Below are 23756 nucleotides of genomic sequence, written 5' to 3'. Positions count from 1 at the left end.
GTAGGAATGATCATTAAAATAAAATAAGAGAAATCAGAGCTCGAACAGAAAGGTTTAGGTGTTCGTTTTTCCCGCGCGCTGTTCGGGACTGGAATGGTAGAGAGATAGTGTGATTGTGGTTCGATGAACCCTCTGCCAAGCACTTAAATGTGAATTGCAGAGTAATCACGTAGATGTAGATGTAGATGAAGGCAAGTGGTGGATACTTTGAAGCGACTAAAATCTAAGCCTTATTGTATTTTACTTAGTGACACAGAGAGAAATTATTTGTTTCATTGATCTATTAGCTTTGTACGATGAGTTTGTACATTGAAATAAAGTGTATAGTTTTTATCACGGATGATCGAGAACTTACGACTGGTAGTGCACAGTTCACTCGACCCTGCAGTATCATACAGCCGCACCAAGGATCTCGCGTCCAAAAATGCGCTTGTGTTCAGCGAGACAAGATTCCACTTCGACACCTCAGCTACGTCTGGAACACAACAGACTGTCGGCACAGCAACTCTGAAGCAACAGCACAGAGTCGGGCCGACAGCTGCACACCCAACAACACTGAACCAGGAGCGACACTGCGTCTTCTTCTCAGGGGAGCCGCAGCACTATATACGGCAAGACAATGGCCTAGTTCATCTGTGGAGGATATGTCAACAACCGACTTTCAAGAAGTATACATGTATCCGTTACTTCACTGTGTCAATTTCATCCTCCTAGCGCTACGTTCTACGAGTTGGGGGCGTGGACTGTCAGAAGCCTGAACATGGTAGGGAAGCTAGAAATTTGAAGAAGAAAATGCAAATGCTCAATTTATATATAGTATGGGGTCAGTGAAGTGAAATGGAAAGAAGACAAGGTTTCTGGCCAGACGAGTATGGGTAATAACAACAGCAGCAGAAAATGTTATAATGGAAGAGGGATTCGTTATGAATAGAAAATTAGGGCAGAGAGTATGTTACTGTGAACAGTTCAGTGATAGGGTTGTTCTTATCAGAACCGACAGGTAACCAACATCGACAACGATAGTTCAGGTATACAAGCCGACGTCGCAAGCTGAAGGTGAAGCGATAGAGAAATTGTATGAGGATATTGAAAGGGTAATACAGCACATAAAAGCAGATTAAAATCTAATAGTAAGGAGGGACTGGAATGCAATTGTAGAGGAAGGAGTAGAAGAAAAGGTTACAGGAAAATATGGGCTTTTGACAATGAATGAGAGAGGAGAATGACCAAGTGAGTTCTGTAATAAATTTCAGCTACTAATAGCGAAAACTCTGTTCAGGAATAAAAAGAAGTGGAGGTATACTTGGAAGAGGCCAGGTGATACGGGAAGATTTCAGTTAGATTATGTCATGATCAGGCAGAGATTCCGAAATTAGATACTGGATTGTAAGGTGTAGCCAGGAGTAGATATAAACTCAGATCACAATGTAGTAGTGAGGAAGAGTAGGCTGAAGTTTAAAACATTAGTAAGGAAGAATTAATATGCAAAGAAGTGGAATACGGAAGTACTAAGGAATGACGAAATACGCGCCAAGTTTCCTAAAACTATAGACACAGCAATAAGGAGTAGCTCAGTAGCCAGTACAGTTGAAGAGAAATGGACATCTCTAAAAAGAGCACTCGCAGAAGTTGGAAAGAAAAACATAGATACAAAGAAGCCAGTTGTGAAGAAACCATGAGTAACAGAAGAAATACTTCAGTTGATCGATGAAAGAAGGAAGTACAAAAATACTCAGGGAAACTCAGTAATCCAGAAATATAAGCTGCTGAGGAATGAAATAAGAAGGAAATGCAGGGTTGATAAGACGAAATGGCTACTTTAAAAATGTGAGGAAACTGAAAAAGAAAGGATTCTTGGAAGGACTGACTGAGCATATAGGAAAGTCTAAACAACTTACGGTGACATTAAAATCAAGGGCGGTAACGTTATGACCGCAATGAAAATTCCACTGTTAAATGCAGACGAGAGAGCGGATAGGTGGAAAGAGTACATTGAATGCCTTTATCAGGAGGGGGGATTCGTCTGACGTGACAGAAGAATAAACAGGAGTCGAATTATAAGAGATAGAGGATCCAATATTAGAATCAGAATTCAAGAGAACTTTGGAGTACTTAAGACCAAGTAAGGCGGAAGAGATAGACAACATTCCATCAGAATTAGTAACATCATTGGAGGAAGTGGCACCAGTACAACTATTCACATTGGTGTATAGAATGTATGAGTCTGGCTTCGTATCATCTGACTTCCGGAAAAATATCATCCACATTGTTATGAAGACAAGAGCTGAAAAGTGCGAGGATTATCGCACAGTCAGCTTAACAGATCATGCATCAAAGCTACTTACAAGAATAATATACAGAAGAATGGAAAAGAAGCTCGAGGATGTGTTAGGTGATAATCGGTTTGGCTTTAGGAAAGGTAAAAGCACCAAAGAAGCAATTCTAACGTTGCGGTCAACAATGGAAGCAAGACTAAAGATAAATCAAGACATGTTCATAGGATTTGTCGACCTGGAAAAAGCGTTCGACAATGTCAAATAGTGCACGATGTCCGAAGTTCTGAAAAAAATTGGGGTAACCTATAGGGAAGATGGGTAATATACAATATGGACAAGAGGCAAGACGGAATAATAAGAGTGGACGAACAAGAATGCAGTCCTCAGATTAAAAAGGGTGTAAGACAGGGAAGTAGTCTTTCGTCCCTACTGTTCAATCTGCACGTCGAAGAAACAATGACGGAAATAAAAGAAAGATTCAGGAAGTGAAATCAAAATTCAGGACGAAAAGATATCAATGATACGATTGGCTGATGACATTGCTATCATGAGTGAAAGTGAACCAGAATTACATGATCTCCTAAATGGAATGAAAGTCTAATGAGTACGTAATAAGGATTGAGAATAACTCGAAGAAAGACGAAAGTAATGAGAAATACCAGGAATAAGAATAGCAAAAAACTTAAAATCAGGACTGATGGTCACGAAGTAGACCAAGTTGAGGAATTCTGCTACCTAGGCAGCAAAATAACCAATGACGGACGGAGCAAGGAGGACATCAAAAGCAGACTAGCAGACTGGCAAAAAAGTTATTCCTGGCCAAGTAAAGTCTACTAGTATCAAACACAGGTCTTAATTTGAGGAAGAAATTTCTGAGGATATCTGGTTGGAGCACAGTATTGTATGGTAGTGAAACATGGACTGTGGTAAAACCTAAAAATAAGGATTCAAAGGATTTGAGATGTGGTTCTGCAGAAGAATGCTGAAAATTAGGTGGACTGATAAGGTAAGGAATGATGAGTTTCTGCACAGAATTGGAGAGGAAAGAAATATGTGGAAAACACTGACAGTGAGATGGGACAGGATGATAGGATATCTGTTAAGACATCAGGGAATGACTTCCATGGTACTAGAGCTATAGAGTGCAAAAACTGTACAAGAAGACAGAGATTGGAATACATCCAGCAAATAATTAATGACATTGGTTGCAAGTGCTACTCTGAGATGAAGAGGTTGGCACAGGAGAAGAATTCGTGGAGGGCTGCATCAAACCAGTCAGAAGACTGATGACTCAAAAAACAAAATTCTGTCTTAAAATGCCCCCGTAGCTTCGCAGTATTTCAGTATGGAATTTTTGATACTTCGTCCTCCAAAAGTTCTCTCAATGCTTCTCTTTAAGCGGGTTTTTGCTATTGTTATCATTAATTGGACCATGGCAATTAACAGTGGTATATTGCTTCTTCTTGCATTTCACTGTGGGAAGAAAGAGCGTTTCTTAACCGGATTTGAATTCTGTAAAGCTTTTTACTGAATTTTTATGTATATAGAACACGGTACCAAGTACTCGCATGTCTTTCATAATCTTTACTGCTGGTTTTCTCTCAGAAATCCTGTGGTTTTTGGATTCTGTAACATTTTCGTTCAAAAGTCTTGTTTCTTTTACTGCTAAAATTTGTATTTCATGCTTGTCTATGAGAATTTCACATTCTCCCTATTTATCAGTTTTTAGTACTGAGCTTACATTCAAGGTGCCAGCGAAAACTTTCCTTTTCAACTTGAGTTTGGAAGGATACCAAGGATATTCCGACTCATCCTTACTGCAAATGTTGGGACTCGCCAGAACTCTAGGTCCCGGTGCATTGTATAAAGCAATGGAGTACTCTTTACTTTTTCTTTACTTCTAGAGGACTTTCCATTCCGCAATTAAAATTGTACATTGTACATGGTAGGAAATAAATTCCAACATAAGATCGAACTGTTAGTCCGAAATGATTATTTTTCTTTGTTTTCTCCTTTAGGTTCTTCCGCTCTCTCTGCTGTTGGGAGCTACGATTCCTCTTCCGGCTTTGAGACCGTTGGCCAGATTTCACCTGTAACCCTAGGCAGGGGCGCTTACAGAGTGCTACCATCCTGACCAAGACCCAGTTTTTTTTACGAGGTTTCACTCCTCCCCCTCCTCCTTCCTCATCACTTGCGACATGAGACTCAGGGCTTGGGACCGGCAGTGACGGAGCTCATGATTCTTTCATTATTTTTTACTTCTTATATTTTTGTTCGTACTTGTCACCCATTGCGGTTAGAGTCGCTGTTGCTGCCATAGGTGACAACTTCACATGTGGTACGTACACACACACACACACACACACACACACACCACATCTACCCCCTAATCATCTATTCTTCCTATTATACACAGTTATTCAGCTGCACCTATCGATATCGTTTTATGCAAGCCACAATGTGAAATCTGGCCGCCAAACACCGCGCGCCAGATTTTCGTATTATTTCGTCCGCTACGGGCCAACCGTTAGTCCTACAGAAAAAATGAACACGACATTTCTGTAGGAAATTCAGTGTAGCTCAATTTTTTAGTTGGCTATTTCTCCTCTACAGGCCGTAGATTTCGAATTATTCAAGAATAACGTGAAAAAGTGACGTTCAAACGCACTCCCATTCCCACAGTCAGGTCTCCCTCAACCCCCCCCCCCCTACCTCCCTCTCAGGATTTCTAGTGTATTGTTCATGGCGCTCCCTCCTACAATGCACAAAAATTTGCGAACGCGCAAATTATTTCCCACGTTCGATCTTATATGGGTCTTCATTGATTAGCCTTGTTTCGCCAACGGATTAGTCGAGCACTCAAAAAATGTAAAAATGACTTTTTGTTTGAATTTTACCGAACAGTTTTGCGACCTTTAGTAGCATAAAATAAACAGTTACATCGTTGTATTCGTCAGGCCTTCTGACAACGAAGCTACTGTGCTTGTAAGGGTCTAGTTTGGATCGAATTGTCAACGTAATTAATTTTAGTGTAAAGTTTAGAAAAGTTGTTTTCCTTTCGATGCCTTCACGAGCACTTTTCAGTTAGTAACATTCACGAAATATCTGGCTATGCTGTAGGTTAATAGTTCAATCAATACAGACCGGCAGAGGTCGAATATCGGGAATAGCTCGGATATTTTTGTACAGTGGTAGGACAGAGTGCCACAAACAACAGACTAGAAAAACTGGTTGATGAGGGATGAGAGTGCAGGTCGAGGTGCCTTTGGAGGTCACTTTCGTACGTTTTTCTTGAATATTTCGAAAATCGTGGCCTCCAAGGAAAAGGTAGCCCAGTACATAATTTAACTACATTACATTTTCTACAAAAAGGTCCTGTTCATCTTTTCTGTAGGAGTAATACACTACTGGCCATTAAAATTTCTACACCACGAAGATGACGTGCTACACACGCGAAATTTAACCGACAGGAACAAGCTTTTCAGAGCACTCACACAAGGTTGGCACCAGTGGCGAAACCTACAACGTGCTGACATAAAGAAAGTTTCCAATCGATTTTTCATACACAAACAGCAGTTGACCGGCGTTGCCTGGTGAAAGGTTGTTGTGATGCCTCGTGTAAGGAGGATAAATGCGTACCATCACATTTCCGACTTTGATAAAGGTCGGATTGTGGCCTATCGTGATTACGGTTTATCGTATAGCGATAGTGCTGCTCGCGTTGGTCAAGATCCAATGACTGTTAGCAGAATATGGATTCGGTGTGTTCAGGAGGGTAATACGGAATGCCGTGCTGGATCCCAACGGCCTCGTGTCACTAGCAGTCGAGATGACAGGCATCTTATCGGCATGGCTGTAACGGGTCGTGCAGCCACGTCTCAATCTCTGAATCAACAGATGGGGATGTTTGCAAGACAACAACCATCTGCACGAACAGTTTGCAGCAGCATGGACTATCAGCTCGGAGACCATGGGTGCAGTTACCCTTGACGCTGCATCACAGACAGGAGCGCCTGCGATGGTGTAGTCAACGACGAACCTGGGTGCACGAATGGCAAAACGTCATTTTTTTCGGATGAATCCAGATTCTGTTTACAGCATCATGATGGTCGAATCCGTGTTTGGCGATATCGCGGTGAATGCACATTGGAAGCGTGTATTCGTAATCACCATACTGGCGTATCGTCCGGGGTGATGGTATGGGGTACCATTGGTTACACGTCTCGGTCACCTCTTGTTCGCATTGACGGCACTTTGACCAGTGGACGTTACGTTTCAGATGTGTTACGACCCGTGCCTCTACCCTTCATTCGATCCCTGCGAAACCCTACATTTCAGCAGGATAATGCACGACCGCATGTTGCAGGTGCTGTACGGGCCTTTCTGGATACAGAAAATGTTCGACTGCTGCCCTCGCCAGCACATTCTCCAGATCTCTCACAAATTGAAAACGTCTGGTCAATGGTGGCCGAGCAACTGGCTCGTCGCAATACGCCAGTCACTACTCTTGATGAACTGTGGTATCGTGTTGAAGCTGCTTGGGCAGCTGTACCTGTACACGTCATCCAAGCTCTGTTTGACTCAATACCCAGGCATATCAAGGCCGTTATTAAGGCCAGAGGTGGTTGTTCTGGGTACTGATTTCTCAGGATCTATGCACCAAAATTGCGTGAAAATGTAATCACATCTCAGTTCTAGTATAATATATTTGTCCAATGAATAGCCGTTTATCATCTGCATTCTTCTTGGTGTAGCCATTTTAATGGCCAGTAGTGTAGTTCGAGCGTAGCGTGTGAGAGAATATGGAAATCTCGCACGTGGTTTCTGAAGGCCAGATATTACATTGCGGCTTGCATAAAACGACTTTGGTACGGGCAGCTGAATCACCCTTTATACAAACTATAAATAGTTAGCTAGTATCCTTCGTGGTGTTGGATTTGGCTGATCAGCTGTGCAGAATAATGGAGCCGTTTGCACAGATAGCTACCATGTTTTTGCCACTGGCTTCTCGCGGCACTGTCCTGTTCCAGATGTACTCGACACACCTGGCGCAGAAGGCGCGCGAACTGAAGCGCGAGAAGCGGATCAGCGACATGCTGCTGTGCCAGATGCTGCCGCCCAGCGTCGCCCAGCAGCTCAAGAGGACCCGACAGGTACGAGGTGCTGCTCGCTATTCTCAGCTGGGAGTTACCAGCAGAGGCAATCACTGCCCTCAACAGCTTCTTTTAAAGATTATTCCATTTTTCTTTTATTTATACGAGGATGTTCCCCCTGATATAGTAAGTGTCTTTTACTTATACTGCAGTATCACGCTTCCTGCAGCGTTTTACGTGAATTATATTGCGGATAACATCCACACACCACCAACAACTGGAAACACAAAATAATAAAGCACTGTGGGAACTCAATGCATGTACTTGACTATATTAACCACGCACGCTGAGAATAAAGGTTCAAACGAAATGGACGGAACTAATTACACTGTGCAACATAAATAAAGACAGCTTGCTCGAAACACTGTAGTTCCCACCCATTGCAACCATAAGTATGAAATTTGTGTCAAAGGTGTGCATAACCCTCCTCTGTAATGGTGCAAAAGCGTGACGCCTGTGACGACGCTCTCGGGTTCGACTTCAATAGCAAGGTGCCGACAAGAGCGAAAAAGAAGCCACGGCTCAGAAGTTTATGGGCGTGTAAGGTGGGTTAATGGTATCACATTGGCACCAAACTTCACCACTATTCTGCCCAAAGTGGGCATGCTGGTGAGGTCGTCACAGCCCCTCTTGGCCACATTTCACAACTTCTTTTGGCACCTCTGAAGTGGAGGTTAGAACGGCGACGCCCCTGGTTGAAATCAAGCGGCTTCCTTACGAGTGGCCGAGGAAAACTTTCCAGACACACTGCTTCCACAATCTGCGCGGAAAGGCCTCAGGTGGTGGCATTAATGTGCAGAGCCTAAAGTCAACCGTGATCACGACACAGGAAGACGAAAAATAGGGGGAATGAGAATTCACAAGTACCCTTTCCTGCCACAGATCACGTTCAAATTTCGCCGAATGGTTGTGAACGGCCCCTAGTCGTTTCAAACTGTACACGGGAGCAAAAATTGCAGTCGCGCTGCCTCCAAAGGGGATGCAGCCCCACAACGTCCTTAGAGAAGTGTGGAAACATCCCAGGATATTAGCAGTGTCAAAGTTTGTCAATAATGTCTTCCTGTTGCTTACTGCGAACTGTCGTTTTCGACCGCTAAATGTATGGGAATCAACGTACCAGGTAAAGCGGTGGTTTCATTGGCGCCCTTAACACCACCCACTTTATACAATCCATTGAGGCCTCTTCGTACCGATTCAAATCTACGGTGTCTGTAATGCTTTCCTCGGACTCTCATTTAAAAAATCCACCTGATTTCAACACTGGGCGTCGCGGCCCTGACCTCCACCTCAGAGGCGTACAGTGCGGGTAAGAGGGGGTGTGACAAACTTCCCACCACGTGAAACTTCCACGGTGGCTTCGGACGGGTTTGTGGTGAAGTTTGGTGCGAGTGTGTCATAATTAACCCAGGTTACAGCGCACGTGAACTTCAGAGCTCTGGCCTTCCTTTCGCACGTATTGACTCCTTGCTATTTGAAGCGTCGTCGTGCCCGAAGGTGTCGTGTCGCAGGGCGCCACGGTTTTGCGCCCTTACGGTGTGAGGCTGTGCGCACCTTAGAGCAAAATTTCAAACTTCTGCATCGCAATGCGTGGGAATTAAAGGGTTTCGAAAAAGTAATGATTTAATTCTGTTGCGCAGAGTAGAATACAGTACCTGAATGTCCCGTGAATGCCAGCTTTCTAACTTCTCTTTGCTAGCATCTGTGATCTGCCAAATTTATTTTGTGAGTCGAGGCCCTTTCTGTCGTCAATTAAACTAATTTTGTGTACAACTTTCGTCTGTAAATAGTGTAAACTTCGTTTTTTGTGTGCCGTTATTGAATTTAATTAATCGCACTTCCTGAAGGGTAAATTGGGATGCATCTCAGTATTTGCCTAAACGAGCGTGGAAAACCGCTTAAAAAGCGCACTCGGATTGGTCAGTGTTACTAGGCCGCCGCGCAGGTTCACGTCACTTCTGGCAAGGTTGGCGCTGCGTCTTCAGCTATGTAAGAAGCTCGTCTGGCTTCCAACCTTACTTAGATGTTTTAAAATTCGTCTTAAAATAAATACCAAATAGTGACTCATGAAGTTAGATACATTGTATCATAAAATCTATTATGACACTCTTTTATAACTTGTTAAAAAAAGAAGAAAGTCAATTCTTACGCTAAATGTATGTACCTTCCGAAAGGAATTATATACACTGAAGAGGCAAAGAAACTGGTACATCTCCTTAACATCGTGTAGGGCCCTCACGAGGACGCAGAAGTGCCGCAGCACGACATGACGTGGACTCGACTAATGTTTGACGTAATGCTGGAGAGAGCTGACACCATGAATCCTGCGTGGCTGTCCATAAATCCGCAAGAATACGAGGGAGTGATCTCTTCTGAAGAGCACGTTGCAAGGCATCCCAGATACGCTCAAAAATGTTCATGTCTGGGGAGTTTGGTGGCCAGGGGAAGTGCTCAAACTCCGAAGTGTCTTCCTGGAGCCACTCTGTAGCAATTCCGGACGTGTGTGGTGTCACATTGTGCTGCTGGAATTGTCGAAGTCCGTCGGAATGCACAATGGACATGAATGGGTGCAGGTGATCAGACAGGATGCTTAAGTACGTGTCACCTGTCAGAGTCGTATCTAGACGTATTTGTGGACCCATATCACTCCAACTGCACACGTCCCACACCATTACAGAGCCTCTACCAACTTGAACAGTACCATGCTAACATGCAGGGTCCATGGATTCATGAAGATGTCTCCGTACCCATACACGATACAATTTGAAATGAGACCCGTCCGACCAGGCAACATGTTTCCAGTCATCAACAATCCAATGTCGGCGTTGACGGATCCAGGTGAGGCGTAAATCTTTTTGTCGTGCAGTCATCAAGGGTACACGAGTGGCGCTTCGGCACTGAAAGCCCATATTGACGATGTTTCGTTGAATGGTTCGCACTCCGACACTTGTTGTTGGCCCGGCATTGAAATCTGCAGCAATTTGCGGAACAGTTGTACTTCTGTCGCGCTGAACGATTCTCTTCCGTCGTCGTTAGTCCCGCTTTTGCAGGACAATTTTCCGACCGCAGCGATGTCTGAGATTTGATGTTTTACCGGATTCCTGATACATACGGTACACTCGTGAAATAGTCGTACGGGGAAGTCCCCATTTCATCGCTACCTCGGAGATGCTGTGTCCCATTGTTCGTGCACCGACTATAACATCATGTTAAAACTCACTTAAATATTGATAGCCTGCCATTGTAGCTGCAGTAACCGATCTAACAACTGCGCGCCGGCCGGAGTGGCCGAGCGGTTCTAGGCGCTACAGTCTGGAACCGCGCGACCGCTACGGTCGCAGGTTCGAATCCTGCATCGGGCATGGAAGTGTGTGACGTCCTTAGATTCGTTAGGTTTAAGTAGTTCTAAGTTCTAGGGGACTGATGACCTCAGAAGTTAAGTCCCATAGTGCTCAGAGCTATTTGAGCCATTTGAACAACTGCGCGAGACACTTGTCTTATATAAGCGTTGCCAACCGCAGCCCCGTTTTCTGCCTCTTTACATATTTCTGTAATTGAGTATGCATGTCTATGTCAGTTCCCTTGCCACTTCAGCGTATTTCTACAAAATAATTACTCCCAAATGTCAGACTTAGCATTTAAATAGAAAAATATGCTGACTGAAAGTACGGAAAAAGGAATAAAAAGTACACCGGTGTGCAAAGCTTAGGGTGGAAAATTATTTTCGCATGACGTGTCCCTGACAAATAACATAGCTCTATGAAACACACGTGGGGCAGTAGTACAGTTTCACAGTAACGTTGATTGGTGAGTGTAACTAGTTCAAAGATTTGGAGATCAGTACGCCCATGTAACAGTAAGCTCCCCGCCCCCCTCCCCTGTGCACCATAACACGTAGACCACCAAAACGATAATATTCGACAATGCTCGGCATACCTTTAAACTGCGAGAGATGGGAACGCATAACGCATCCAGGATCATTGTCGAACATGATTGCTGGTCCAGGTGTTGTGGTGTGGGAAGGCATAATATTGCATTGGCTTACTGACGTCCACACATTTGAACAAGGTAAACCCGTCGGCCAGCGTCATTGTGACACTGTACTCCTTTCCCTTGTACGTCTTTTCAGTGGTGTAATCGACCCAGACTTCTTTCTTTGTGGATGACAATGCACGACCTCATCGCACAGCACAGCTCTTGGAAGGAGACCATATTCAACGAATGGACTAGCCTAACCAACCCCCGACTAATCCTGCCGATCACGTCTAGGATGCATTGGGGAGACGTATTGCAGTGCGTCCACGTGCACCAACGACCATCCAGCAGTTGTCAACCGGAGTGATTGAGGAGTGAAACTCCCTACCACAAGAACTCCGTACCAACCTTGCGGCTAGCATCGAAGCACGTTGCAGAGCATGTATTGCGTCTGTGTTGATCACACACGCTATTAAGAACCATGTTCCACAATTTACAAGGTCCGGCGGACACTTCACTGCACTTATTTTCTTTGAATAAAACTGTCATTTCTGTTCGCCTCTTGGAAATATGTTGAAGAGCAAGAATTGACGTCTATGGCGATCACACATCCCATTAGCAACCATAGCCCACCGTTTGTAATGACCAGGGGACCAACATAAATCACTATGACTTCAGTGTAATTATTGTCTTTGAATAAAAGTGTCATTTCTGTTTGTCTCATTGCGTATTAATTTCAGTTATCTTCTGTACTATACTGCAGCAGTTCTCTTTTTGTTGAATGGTCCAACTTTCATAGAGCTATGCTACTTGGCAGTGGCATATCATGAGAAAGTTACTTTCGTTCATACGTTTTTGCACACCAGTACTGGCCGGCCAGGGTGGCCGAGCGGTTCTAGGCGCTACAGTCTGGAACCGCGCGACCGCTACGGTCGCAGGTTCGAATCCTGCCCCGGGCATGGATGTGTGTGATGTCCTTAGGTTAGTTAGGTTTAAGTAGTTCTAAGTTCTAGGGGACTGATGACCTTAGAAGTTAAGTCCCATAGTGCTCAGGGCCATTTGAACCATTTTGAACACCAGTACTTATTCTGAGACCAGATAATTTGGATTTTGAGTTTGTATCTTCCCTTTTCCATTAGTTTACTGAATTTTTTTTCTTAATGGTATACTAAGCTCATTTTACGTAAAAACGTACCTTTTCTGAGAAGATACGGACAGTTGGCTTAAATATAGCTGGTTTCCATTAAAGGGAAAGCTTAGTTGACCATTTTCCTTCTTGTTACTACTGCAACTCGGAGTTGGTAGTGTCTGATAACATATGTCGAAGAAACATTACATTCACAGGGCTTTTAATGTTTATGCAGACCATAGAAGCAAGGAAAGCTTCGTGCTGTTACTATACATGGTATATCTTTTGCAGGTTCCGGCGGAATTTTACGCAGCGGTGACTGTGTACTTCAGTGACATCGTGGGCTTCACTGAGATAGCAGCCATTAGCAGCCCTCTTGAGGTGGGTCCCTGTGTGCTTGCAACGTATCATTCAGAAAACAATTTACTTCTTTCCAAAAACGTGTGTTATTATAACAGAACCGCTTGTTTTATTACAGGTAGTCACTTTTCTGAACTCCATCTACAAGCTGTTCGACGCTCGCATAGAGTGCTACGATGTGTACAAGGTCGAGACCATCGGTGACTCTTACATGGTGGCATCTGGGCTACCCGTCAAGAATGGTACGGCACGATCCTTGCAGATTATGTGTACGTAATACGACATTACTTAACAATAATGAGCGGAGGAAAGAGAGTACCCCAACTCTTCAATTTTACTCCAGTCTTTCAAGCAATCTTATTCCTTCTCATATTCTAAGGCCTTAGCTGATCGCCTAATAATGATACATTTGACTTTACGCAGCTTCTTCATCAGCTTTCGTTAGTAATTCGTCTCTAGTTTTGTTGTTATCGCTACGATCATCCGCAACTCCTGAGCTAAACAGCTCTTCCTTAACGAATTTATTCTAAGTCGTGCCTTTGCCGAATACAGCGATTCGTTTGCAAACCTCTAATCCTCAAGTCGTTATCAGCCAAATTAGCATTCCATAAAGCCTTACAGTGTTAACCCACTACGGAGACAGCGACTTAAACCACTCCCTGGTAAGGCTGTTAAATATTGTCAACGTAGATCTGTACCTTCTCCACGCATAACTAATCTCACATGATGATGCCACTAGTGTCCAAATACAGCAATAAATCAGATCAAAAAAGCCCTTAGAAATGCGTGCCTACCTCAACCAAGGCCTTAGCAAGGAAAAATATCAAGATTAAGATATGGGGTCGAATACGACGTCTAACCAGTTTCAGAACGGAATCCATGGATTTATTTGTTAGCTGGTTGACGGTCTACTCCTTTTTTATCGGGAAACAGTTTAAAATTTCTCTGTAGAGTTCGGTTTTCATTATTTATATTTCAATTAAAGAATTATCTTGGCTCCAGGCCTAAAAAATATCGCTCATTTATACCAAAACGAAACAGAGATTGATCGGAAACAAGTTATTTTTATTGGAAAGTTTGTTGAAAACTTAATTCTCGTCGTCGCTGTTGGAATACTTTTAGGATGTAATTGCAACACCATGAAATGATCCTACTAACATCAAATCCTGAATGTTCATTAATATCCATAATTCGTGTATTAATGCTTCGTTTTATAGCACAAACGCGCGTGATATAATTAAACTACTGCCAATGGTTAAAAATTTCGTGTCAGTATGGATGTGGATAGTTTTAGAAACGTTTTAGTTATGCTTTAGTAGGCTGAATAAATAAATTTAAAAATCCAGATAGACCTTTCCATCGCTAACTAATGTCGTAATTTACAACATGAAAGGAACTCGTAAAGTAAATATAGCGTTAAATTTCTAGACGCACAACTAGTTATTTCAGAGGTAAGCGTGATGTCTGGAAGTGGGAGAATCGCTCACACTAGTAAAAATTTCACAGCGCATTGCAGACGATACATACTTCAACACTAGTTTTAGAAAATAAACTGAAAGAATAGGTATGCATCATTAAAGACACTGTTGGAAATGTATGATTACAGAATTTATGAGATGAAAGGATATGTTAAGTGTTTGTTAAAGATGAGGTCATCAAAATCTGATTCATCCAATAATTCAAAGGCATTTACACTCCTGGAAATTGAAATAAGAACACCGTGAATTCATTGTCCCAGGAAGGGGAAACTTTATTGACACATTCCTGGGGTCAGATACATCACATGATCACACTGACAGAACCACAGGCACATAGACACAGGCAACAGAGCATGCACAATGTCGGCACTAGTACAGTTTATATCCACCTTTCGCAGCAATGCAGGCTGCTATTCTCCCATGGAGACGATCGTAGAGATGCTGGATGTAGTCCTGTGGAACGGCTTGCCATGCCATTTCCACCTGGCGCCTCAGTTGGACCAGCGTTCGTGCTGGACGTGCAGACCGCGTGAGACGACGCTTCATCCAGTCCCAAACATGCTCAATGGGGGACAGATCAGGAGATCTTGCTGGCCAGGGTAGTTGACTTACACCTTCTAGAGCACGTTGGGTGGCACGGGATACATGCGGACGAGCATTGTCCTGTTGGAACAGCAAGTTCCCTTGCCGGTCTAGGAATGGTAGAACGATGGGTTCGATGACGGTTTGGATGTACCGTGCACTATTCAGTGTCCCCTCGACGATCACCAGTGGTGTACGGCCAGTGTAGGAGATCGCTCCCCACACCATGATGCCGGGTGTTGGCCCTGTGTGCCTCGGTCGTATGCAGTCCTGATTGTGGCACTCTCCTGCACGGCGCCAAACACGCATACGACCATCATTGGCACCAAGGCAGAAGCGACTCTCATCGCTGAAGACGACACGTCTCCATTCGTCCCCCCATTCACACCTGTCGCGACACGACTGGAGGCGGGCTGCACGATGTTGGGGCGTGAGCGGAAGACGGCCTAACGGTGTGCGGGACCGTAGCCCAGCTTCATGGAGACGGTTGCGAATGGTCCTCGCCGATACCCCAGGAGCAACAGTGTCCCTAATTTGCTGGGAAGTGGCGGTGCGGTCCCCTACGGCACTGCGTAGGATCCTACGGTCTTGGCGTGCATCCGTGCGTCGCTGCGGTCCGGTCCCAGGTCGACGGGCACGTGCACCTTCCGCCGACCACTGGCGACAACATCGATGTACTGTGGAGACCTCACGCCCCACGTGTTGAGCAATTCGGCGGTACGTCCACCCGGCCTCCCGCATGCCCACTATACGCCCTCGCTCAAAGTCCGTCAACTGCACATACGGTTCACGTCCACGCTGTCGCGGCATGCTACCAGTGTTAAAGACTGCGATGGAGCTCCGTATGCCACGGCAAACTGGCTGACACTGACGGCGGCGGTGCACAAATGCTGCGCAGCTAGCGCCATTCGACGGCCAACACCGCGGTTCCTGGTGTGTCCGCTGTGCCGTGCGTGTGATCATTGCTTGTACAGCCCTCTCGCAGTGTCCGGAGCAAGTATGGTGGGTCTGACACACCGGTGTCAATGTGTTCTTTTTTCCATTTCCAGGAGTGTATTTAGGGAAACCATAGGAAGGATAAGCCTGTAACATCGACCCAGTACTGACACCCTTCCGTCATATAGCAGTGTCACATCCAGCTGTGGCGTTTCTCACTTAACAGCATCACTGTTTCCGTCATACTACGGAACTTCGCTGCATACTTAGTGGTGGTGAATAAGCAGTGTTTGTCATGGCCCTTTGAAGCAGTAACACTCAGAGCAGAATATAACAGGAGCCATACAAACGTCATTACTAGTTTTGTACAAGTCGCTACCGAATTTAAACCTTCACTATCAGTACTAGGAGAATGTGAAGATTTCTCGACCTAACAGCTACAGACAGTGTCTTCATGTCGAAAGTGCACTTGTTTTGCGGCGTAATCTCCTCGTTTCATTCATCTGGACGAGAAGACTATCAGGAATCGTTAACTATTGGGTAACTTCGTAATCAACCCGGAGAATAGCTTTTGCATGCCAGAAAACACTTACATCACACGTTTCTAGTAGATTGCGAAAGAACTTGCCCCCCTTCTAACAGCCGTGTACCGCAAGTTTCTAGACTAACGGAAGGTTCCAAATGATTGGAAAAGAGCACAGGTAGTCCCAGTCTTCAAGAAGAGTCGTCGAGCAGATGTGCAAAACCATAGACCTATATCTCTGACGGCGATCTGTTGTAGAATTTTAGAACATGTTTCTTGCTCGCGTATCATGTCGTTTCTGGAAACCCAGAATCTACTCTGTAGGAATCAACATGGATTCCGGAAACAGCGATCGTATGAGACCCAACTCGCTTTATTTGTTCATCAGACCCAGAAAATATTAGATACAGGCTCCCAGGTAGATGCCATTTTCTTTGATTTCCGGAAGGCGTTCGATACAGTTCCGCACTGTCGCCTGATAAACAAAGTAAGAGCCTACGGAATATCAGACCAGCTGTGTGGCTGGATTGAAGAGTTTTTAGCAAACAGAACACAGCATGTTGTTCTCAATGGAGAGACGTCTACAGACGTTAAAGTAACCTCTGGCGTGCCACAGGGGAGTGTTATGGGACCATTGCTTTTCGCAATATATATAAATGACCTAGTAGATAGTGTCGGAAGTTCCATGCGGCTTTTTCGCGGATGATGCTGTAGTATACAGAGAAGTTGCAGCATTATAAAATTGTAGTGAAATGCAGGAGGATCTGCAGCGGATAGGCACTTGGTGCAGGGAGTGGCAACTGACCCTTAACATAGACAAATGTAATGTATTGCGAGTACATAGAAAGAAGGATCCTTTACTCTATGATTATATGAACACTGGTAGCAGTTACTTCTGTAAAATATCTGGGAGTATGCGTGCGGAACGATTCGAAGTGGAATGATCATATAAAATTAATTGTTGGTAAGGCGGGTACCAGGTTGAGATTCATTGGGAGAGTCCTTAGAAAGTGTAGTTCATCAACAAAGGAGTTGGCTTACAAAACACTCGTTCGACCTATACTTGAGTATTGCTCATCAGTGTGGGATCCATACCAGATCGGGTTGACAGAGGAGATGGAGAGGATCCAAATAAGAGCGGCGCGTTTCGTCACAGGGTTATTTGGAAAGCGTGATAGCGTGACGGAGATGTTTAGCAAACTCAAGTGGCAGACCCTGTAAGAGAGACGCTCTGCATCGCGGTATAGCTTGCTGTCCAGGTTTCGAGAGGGTGCGTTTCTGGATGAGATATCGAATACATTGCTTCCCCCTACTTATACCTCCCGAGGAGATCACGAATGTAAAATTAGAGAGATTCGAGCGCGCCGGAGGCTTTCCGGCAGTCGTTCTTCCCGCGAACGATACGCGACTGTAACAGAAAAGGGAGGTAATGACAGTGGCACTTAAAGTGCCCTCCGTCACACACCGTTGGGTGGCTTGCGGAGTATAAATGTAGATGTAGATTAAATGAATGTTTTTTATTGTTTTTATTTTTATTTTATTTTTTATGACTGGCCACATGATTCGACCCCTCGTTGTGATAGCAGCTTCATTTCTGGCGTGACATTGTAGTCCTAAGTTCAACCACAGCAACAAATCGGTGCAACAGATCAGTTGAGGCTGTCCTAAACAGTGCAAATATTGCTGAGAAATTCTGTTTGCATTTGTCTTTGGTCAGTTATCTACAAATGTGGCATCCATCCTGCATAAAGCATTCTCCTAGTTCACATTTCATGTAGCCTGAACGGTACACTCTCTCCCAATGCTCCTGAGACGTAACTGTTTTACGTACCTTCGATCGCTGATCATCCAGTACCACGCTGTACACTTTCTTGACGTTTTTATTTACGGCTGCCAGGGCCGAAAGTCCTAACGGGAAACTTTTTCTTGAGAATTATGGCCACCCTCTAATTCTGCCGCCCTTTCTTAACTATTGATCATGAAATAGTAGCCTTCTTACATACCTTTCGATTAATTTCTGTTAAAAAAGTGGTTGTACAAATAAAACTACTTTGCACGTAAAACATTTGATTTACATTACTGCATGACATATATCAACGTAAAACATAATTAATGTTAATGCCATCTGTGTAAAAAAGAGTGAAATTTTTACCTTCCCTCGTAGATCTACCATTAATTTACATTACCCAAGGTAACAACAGGAAACATCTATTGACATGCGCAAGGGGCGTTTTGATGAAGTTGTGCAATTGTTCAGAATCGCTTCCAGACATCCCACTGATACACACATCTTTGTCAGATAAATACCTCTGTCCCATCTGTTGCCTACAGTTTCTCTTTTTTTCTTTTGGATCCGCAGTTTCCAGTCAACATGTGACAAAAATCAACCCTTTGTCCTGATCCTGAATAACATGTAATAAAATGTGGTCGTTTTTCACTGTACAAGAGGGAATAAATTGTTAGCGCCACTACAATATTAGAAATAGAGCAAACTCAAAACGTGATCATCAAACCAAACAGCGTAGACAACAAAAAATGAAGTCGAAGACAAGGAAAAGATACTGCATAACAGGTTACCGCAGTATCACTTTTGACGGGAGAGCGGTTAAATATATTGTAGTGGTTCAAATTCGTAGCAAAGGGCTCGATATATAACCTCTTAGAGGGGATATCTCTCTTTTTCATTTCATGTTGTTCTTACTTTCTTATTACATGTCTCAGCACGGAATCGTCACAATGGAAGCATTAACTGTCACAACATGTCCTTTGAGTGGTGATGATCCCCCTGGAACGTCACACAGAGACAGTGAAGTGTAAACGTACTGTATGGAATCGTGGGTGATTAGTTCATCGATCTCCTTAGCTTGCCGCTGAACTGGAGCACGCTTTTTGCAATGTGTCCAAGACGAAGTTACACAACTACCGGAACGTGCCTTTACTGGAATGTCGCACAGTTTCAAGATAACAGGACTCTTTCACGTTTGGCGATGGTCTTCCGTAATCGTCTTCATGCTACCTATCCTGATAAATGTATAGGAAAGAGAGGACTTTTCCCGTATCCCGCCATTTTCTCCATTGTTGAGACCATCGTATGGGATCTTGTTTTGGGAATAGGGTAAGGTCCGATTCCACCCGTCTGCTTTGGCCAATGACGTCACGTTAGGACTCAAGAAGATGATTTACCGTAGTTACTAAAACAGTCACAGACAGTATTTAATAACAGGCTAATTACACACGTCAAGATGGCGACCACAGCACAGACCACCATGCTCAAAAACAAACGTAAGAAACACGCAAATTACTTCAGTCAGCAAATAAAATGATATTTACGGGATAACCACGGGAACAAATTACAAACAAAAGTTTATAAAGGTAAGATCCGCGAGCAACCTAAAACTCCAAAAACAGGACACGCGAATTCAACTAGAATAAACGAAATATACCTACAGCAAATACAAAGCTGGAATCGAATACTTCACTTTACCTATAGCACAAGCGAAGACAGCGATACCAGAAACGCCCCTCACTAAAAAAAATGATAATCTATAAATTATACACACGAATTAGTCTAGAATAAAAAAACCGAACATAAAAATACAACAATCGCACAACTGTAATCGATTTTTTACCTTGACCTACATGGCTCAAACGAAGACAGCGGTACTGGAAACTGAAAAACTGAACCGTGAGAAGCAATATCGCAATTTTTGTTACGTCTATACAACGAAAAAGGATCAATTGATACTAAAAACAAGCCCTGGAAAAGAAAATAACGAAACAAAACTTGAAAACCACCAATGGAAATAAATTTCCCTTCCAGGAATAAAATATATACTTAAATGAGATAACAAATATCACAGAAACGTACTTAAAAAGCGTAGTCAACTCCAAACTAATCTAGGTTATCCACTAAATATACTACAAATATTCATATGCACATACACACAGACGAATACACATAGAGACAGGCAGACTCACACACACATGCACGCGGGTATACGTGAAACAACCACACCTCACAAGTTCTTCCAGTGTAATGACCAGGCTGTGTGTGTGTGTGTGTGTGTGAGAGAGAGAGAGAGAGAGAGGGAGAGTGTGCGCGGGTGTACGCGAAACAGCCACACCTCACAAGTTCTTCCTGTGTAATGACCAGGCTGTGTGTGTGTGTATGTGTGAGAGAGAGAGAGAGAGAGAGACAGAGAGAGAGTGTGTGTGTGTGTGTGTGTGTGTGTGTGTGCGCGCGCGCGGGTGTACGCGAAACAACCACACCTCACAAGGTCTTCCTGTGTAATGACCAGACTGTGTGTGTGTGTGTGTGTGTGTGTGTGTGTGATAATGACCGCCGGCCGGAGTGGCCGAGCGGTTCTAGGCGCTACAGTCTGGAACCGCGCGACTGCTTCGGTCGCAGGTTCAAATCCTGCCTCAGGCATGGATGTGTGTGATGTCCTTAGGCTACTTCGGTTTAAGTAGTTCTAAGTTCTAGAGGACTGATGACCTCAGAAGTTAAGTCCCATTGTGCTCAGAGCCATTTGGACCATTTTTTTGTAATAATGACCAACAAAACAGTGTTTTAACTTCGTTAAGTGATCCAGTGGCCGCTTGAATTTTTGGTTTTAGCTAATAATTTTGCGAAGTTTTGTTGGAATTGGTATTAGTTGTGGTGTAGTAGTATTAATACAAGTAGTTGCTTTCTTAGTAGACAGAGAATTTCGAGACCGCTGTTGTTAGTTCCATAAATAGTTCTACTGGTGTAAATGACTTAGGTAACGTAGACGTATAGTTTTTTTCAGTAACTGTAAAATTTTACCATGAGTGAGAAGTGTGGACTCTGTCATAGGTTTTTGAGTAATGGGTTACGGTGTGGGATTTGTTCAAAGTATTTTCATTGGGAGGAATGCAATGGGGAAGCCAGTGGGCATTCTGGCGAGATACTCTCCTAGGAAAGTAGAATCTGTAGTAGAATAAGTTGGTAGAGGAGTTAGAGCGGAAGATCTGTGCCTTTCAGGTGCAGTTACAACGCGCAAAGGAGGAACTACACTCCTGGAAATGGAAAAAAGAACACATTGACACAGGTGTGTCAGACCCACCATACTTGCTCCGGACACTGCGAGAGGGCTGTACAAGCAATGATCACACGCACGGCACAGCGGACACACCAGGAACCGCGGTGTTGGCCGTCGAATGGCGCTAGCTGCGCAGCATTTGTGCACCGCCACCGTCAGTGTCAGCCAGTTTGCCGTGGCATACGGAGCTCCATCGCAGTCTTTAACACTGGTAGCATGCCGCGACAGCGTGGACGTGAACCGTATGTGCAGTTGACGGACTTTGAACGAGGGCGTATAGTGGGCATGCGGGAGGCCGGGTGGACGTACCGCCGAATTGCTCAACACGTGGGGCGTGAGGTCTCCACAGTACATCGATGTTGTCGCCAGTGGTCGGCGGAAGGTGCACGTGCCCGTCGACCTGGGACCGGACCGCAGCGACGCACGGATGCACGCCAAGACCGTAGGATCCTACGCAGTGCCGTAGGGGACCACACCGCCACTTCCCAGCAAATTAGGGGCACTGTTGCTCCTGGGGTATCGGCGAAGACCATTCGCAACCGTCTCCATGAAGCTGGGCTACGGTCTCGCACACCGTTAGGCCGTCTTCCGCTCACGCCCCAACATCGTGCAGCCCGCCTCCAGTGGTGTCGCGACAGGCGTGAATGGAGGGACGATTGGAGACGTGTCGTCTTCAGCGATGAGAGTCGCTTCTGCCTTGGTGCCAATGATGGTCGTATGCGTGTTTGGCGCCGTGCAGGTGAGCGCCACAATCAGGACTGCATACGACCGAGGCACACAGGGCCAACACCCGGCATCATGGTGTGGGGAGCGATCTCCTACACTGGCCGTACACCACTGGTGATCGTCGAGGGGACACTGAATAGTGCACGGTACATCCAAACCGTCATCGAACCCATCGTTCTACCATTCCTAGACCGGCAAGGGAACTTGCTGTTCCAACAGGACAATGCACGTCCGCATGTATCCCGTGCCACCCAACGTGCTCTAGAAGGTGTAAGTCAACTACCCTGGCCAGCAAGATCTCCTGATCTGTCTCCCATTGAGCATGTTTGGGGCTGGATGAAGCGTCGTCTCACGCGGTCTGCACGTCCAGCACGAACGCTGGTCCAACTGAGGCGCCAGGTGGAAATGGCATGGCAAGCCATGACGATCGTCTCCATGGGAGAATAGCAGCCTGCATTGCTGTGAAAGGTGGATATACACTGTACTAGTGCCGACATTGTGCATGCTCTGTTGCCTGTGTCTATGTGCATGTGGTTCTGTCAGTGTGATCATGTGATGTATCTGACCCCAGGAATGTGTCAATAAAGTTTCCCCTTCCTGGGACAATGAATTCACGGTGTTCTTATTTCCATTTCCAGGAGTGTAGATAGGTTGAGGAGGGTAAAGGGTGGTGGGGAATGGGAACTGGCAGTTGGCAAGAAGGCAGCTAGGAGGAGGAGGAGGTATTCAGACAGTTATACTTTGTGTACATGCAATAGATTTGACCAGCTGTCAGAGTTGAGTGGAGAGGAGCCTCCTATAGCTGCAGATGAAGGGAAAATGCAGCAGTCCTCAGCAATTAGGAGGCCTAGGTCACTTGCAAAGTCTAACAGAAAGAATAAAGTTCTGTTGCTAGATAGTTCACATGGTAGGAAGTGTTGGGAAGTGAGTACCAGGTCACCAGCATTGTGAATCCTAGTGCAGGGTTGGCTCAGCATAGGGGGGAGTTATGTAGGAATTTCATGAAGGAGGATCAGGTAGTGATAATGGGTGGAGCAGGGAACAGTCTTGATAGGGATGGGGAATATAATGTAGGTGGTGACCAGGTAAAGATAGCTATTCAAATTGGTGGCTCTAACGTGCACTTCGTGCAGCTGTTTCAGCGTCATGAGCGGCCTCATCTTAATGTGGCTGTTAGGTGCGTTAACATGGGGCTGGAGAGGGCGCTCATGGCAGAGGGCATGAGTCATATTTCTGTGGTGCCAGTTGGGTCTGTCAGTAGGTCAGGTTTCACGAGGCATGACCTGCACCTCAATAGGGAGGGGAAGGGGAGGCTGGCGAAGCTTATAGGTGACAGTGTAGTGGGTGGTGGTGGGATCACTCATGGAAAAATTCCTGCAGTAGTTGGTGTTAGAGCTACACCTTTTTTTGATTGAAGTCAGCTGATAAGTATACCTGCATAAAGGAAGTCCCTCTAACTAAAGTTCAAATGGCTCTGAGCACTATGGGACTTAACTTCTAAGGCCATCAGTCCCCTAGAACTTAGAACTACTTAAACCTAACTAACCTAAGAACATCA

General features: G+C 44.8%; 1 protein-coding gene across 1 annotated transcript in view; it reads left to right on the top strand.

Annotated features, from left to right (window-relative positions):
* LOC124607395 (receptor-type guanylate cyclase gcy-19) overlaps window positions 1–23756 on the top strand; it is a 444813-nt gene that overhangs the window by 306105 nt on the left and 114952 nt on the right. Inside the window, exons 8-10 of the mRNA XM_047139717.1 lie at window positions 7307–7429; window positions 12822–12911; window positions 13009–13132. Coding sequence (XP_046995673.1) covers window positions 7307–7429; window positions 12822–12911; window positions 13009–13132 — 337 coding nt within the window. The remainder of the gene's footprint in view (window positions 1–7306; window positions 7430–12821; window positions 12912–13008; window positions 13133–23756) is intronic.

This window comes from Schistocerca americana, chromosome 3 (assembly GCF_021461395.2).
Source record: "Schistocerca americana isolate TAMUIC-IGC-003095 chromosome 3, iqSchAmer2.1, whole genome shotgun sequence".
Lineage (NCBI taxonomy): Eukaryota > Metazoa > Arthropoda > Insecta > Orthoptera > Acrididae > Schistocerca > Schistocerca americana.
Note: the sequence above shows the minus strand (reverse complement) of the source record. Positions and strands in the feature narration are given on the sequence as shown.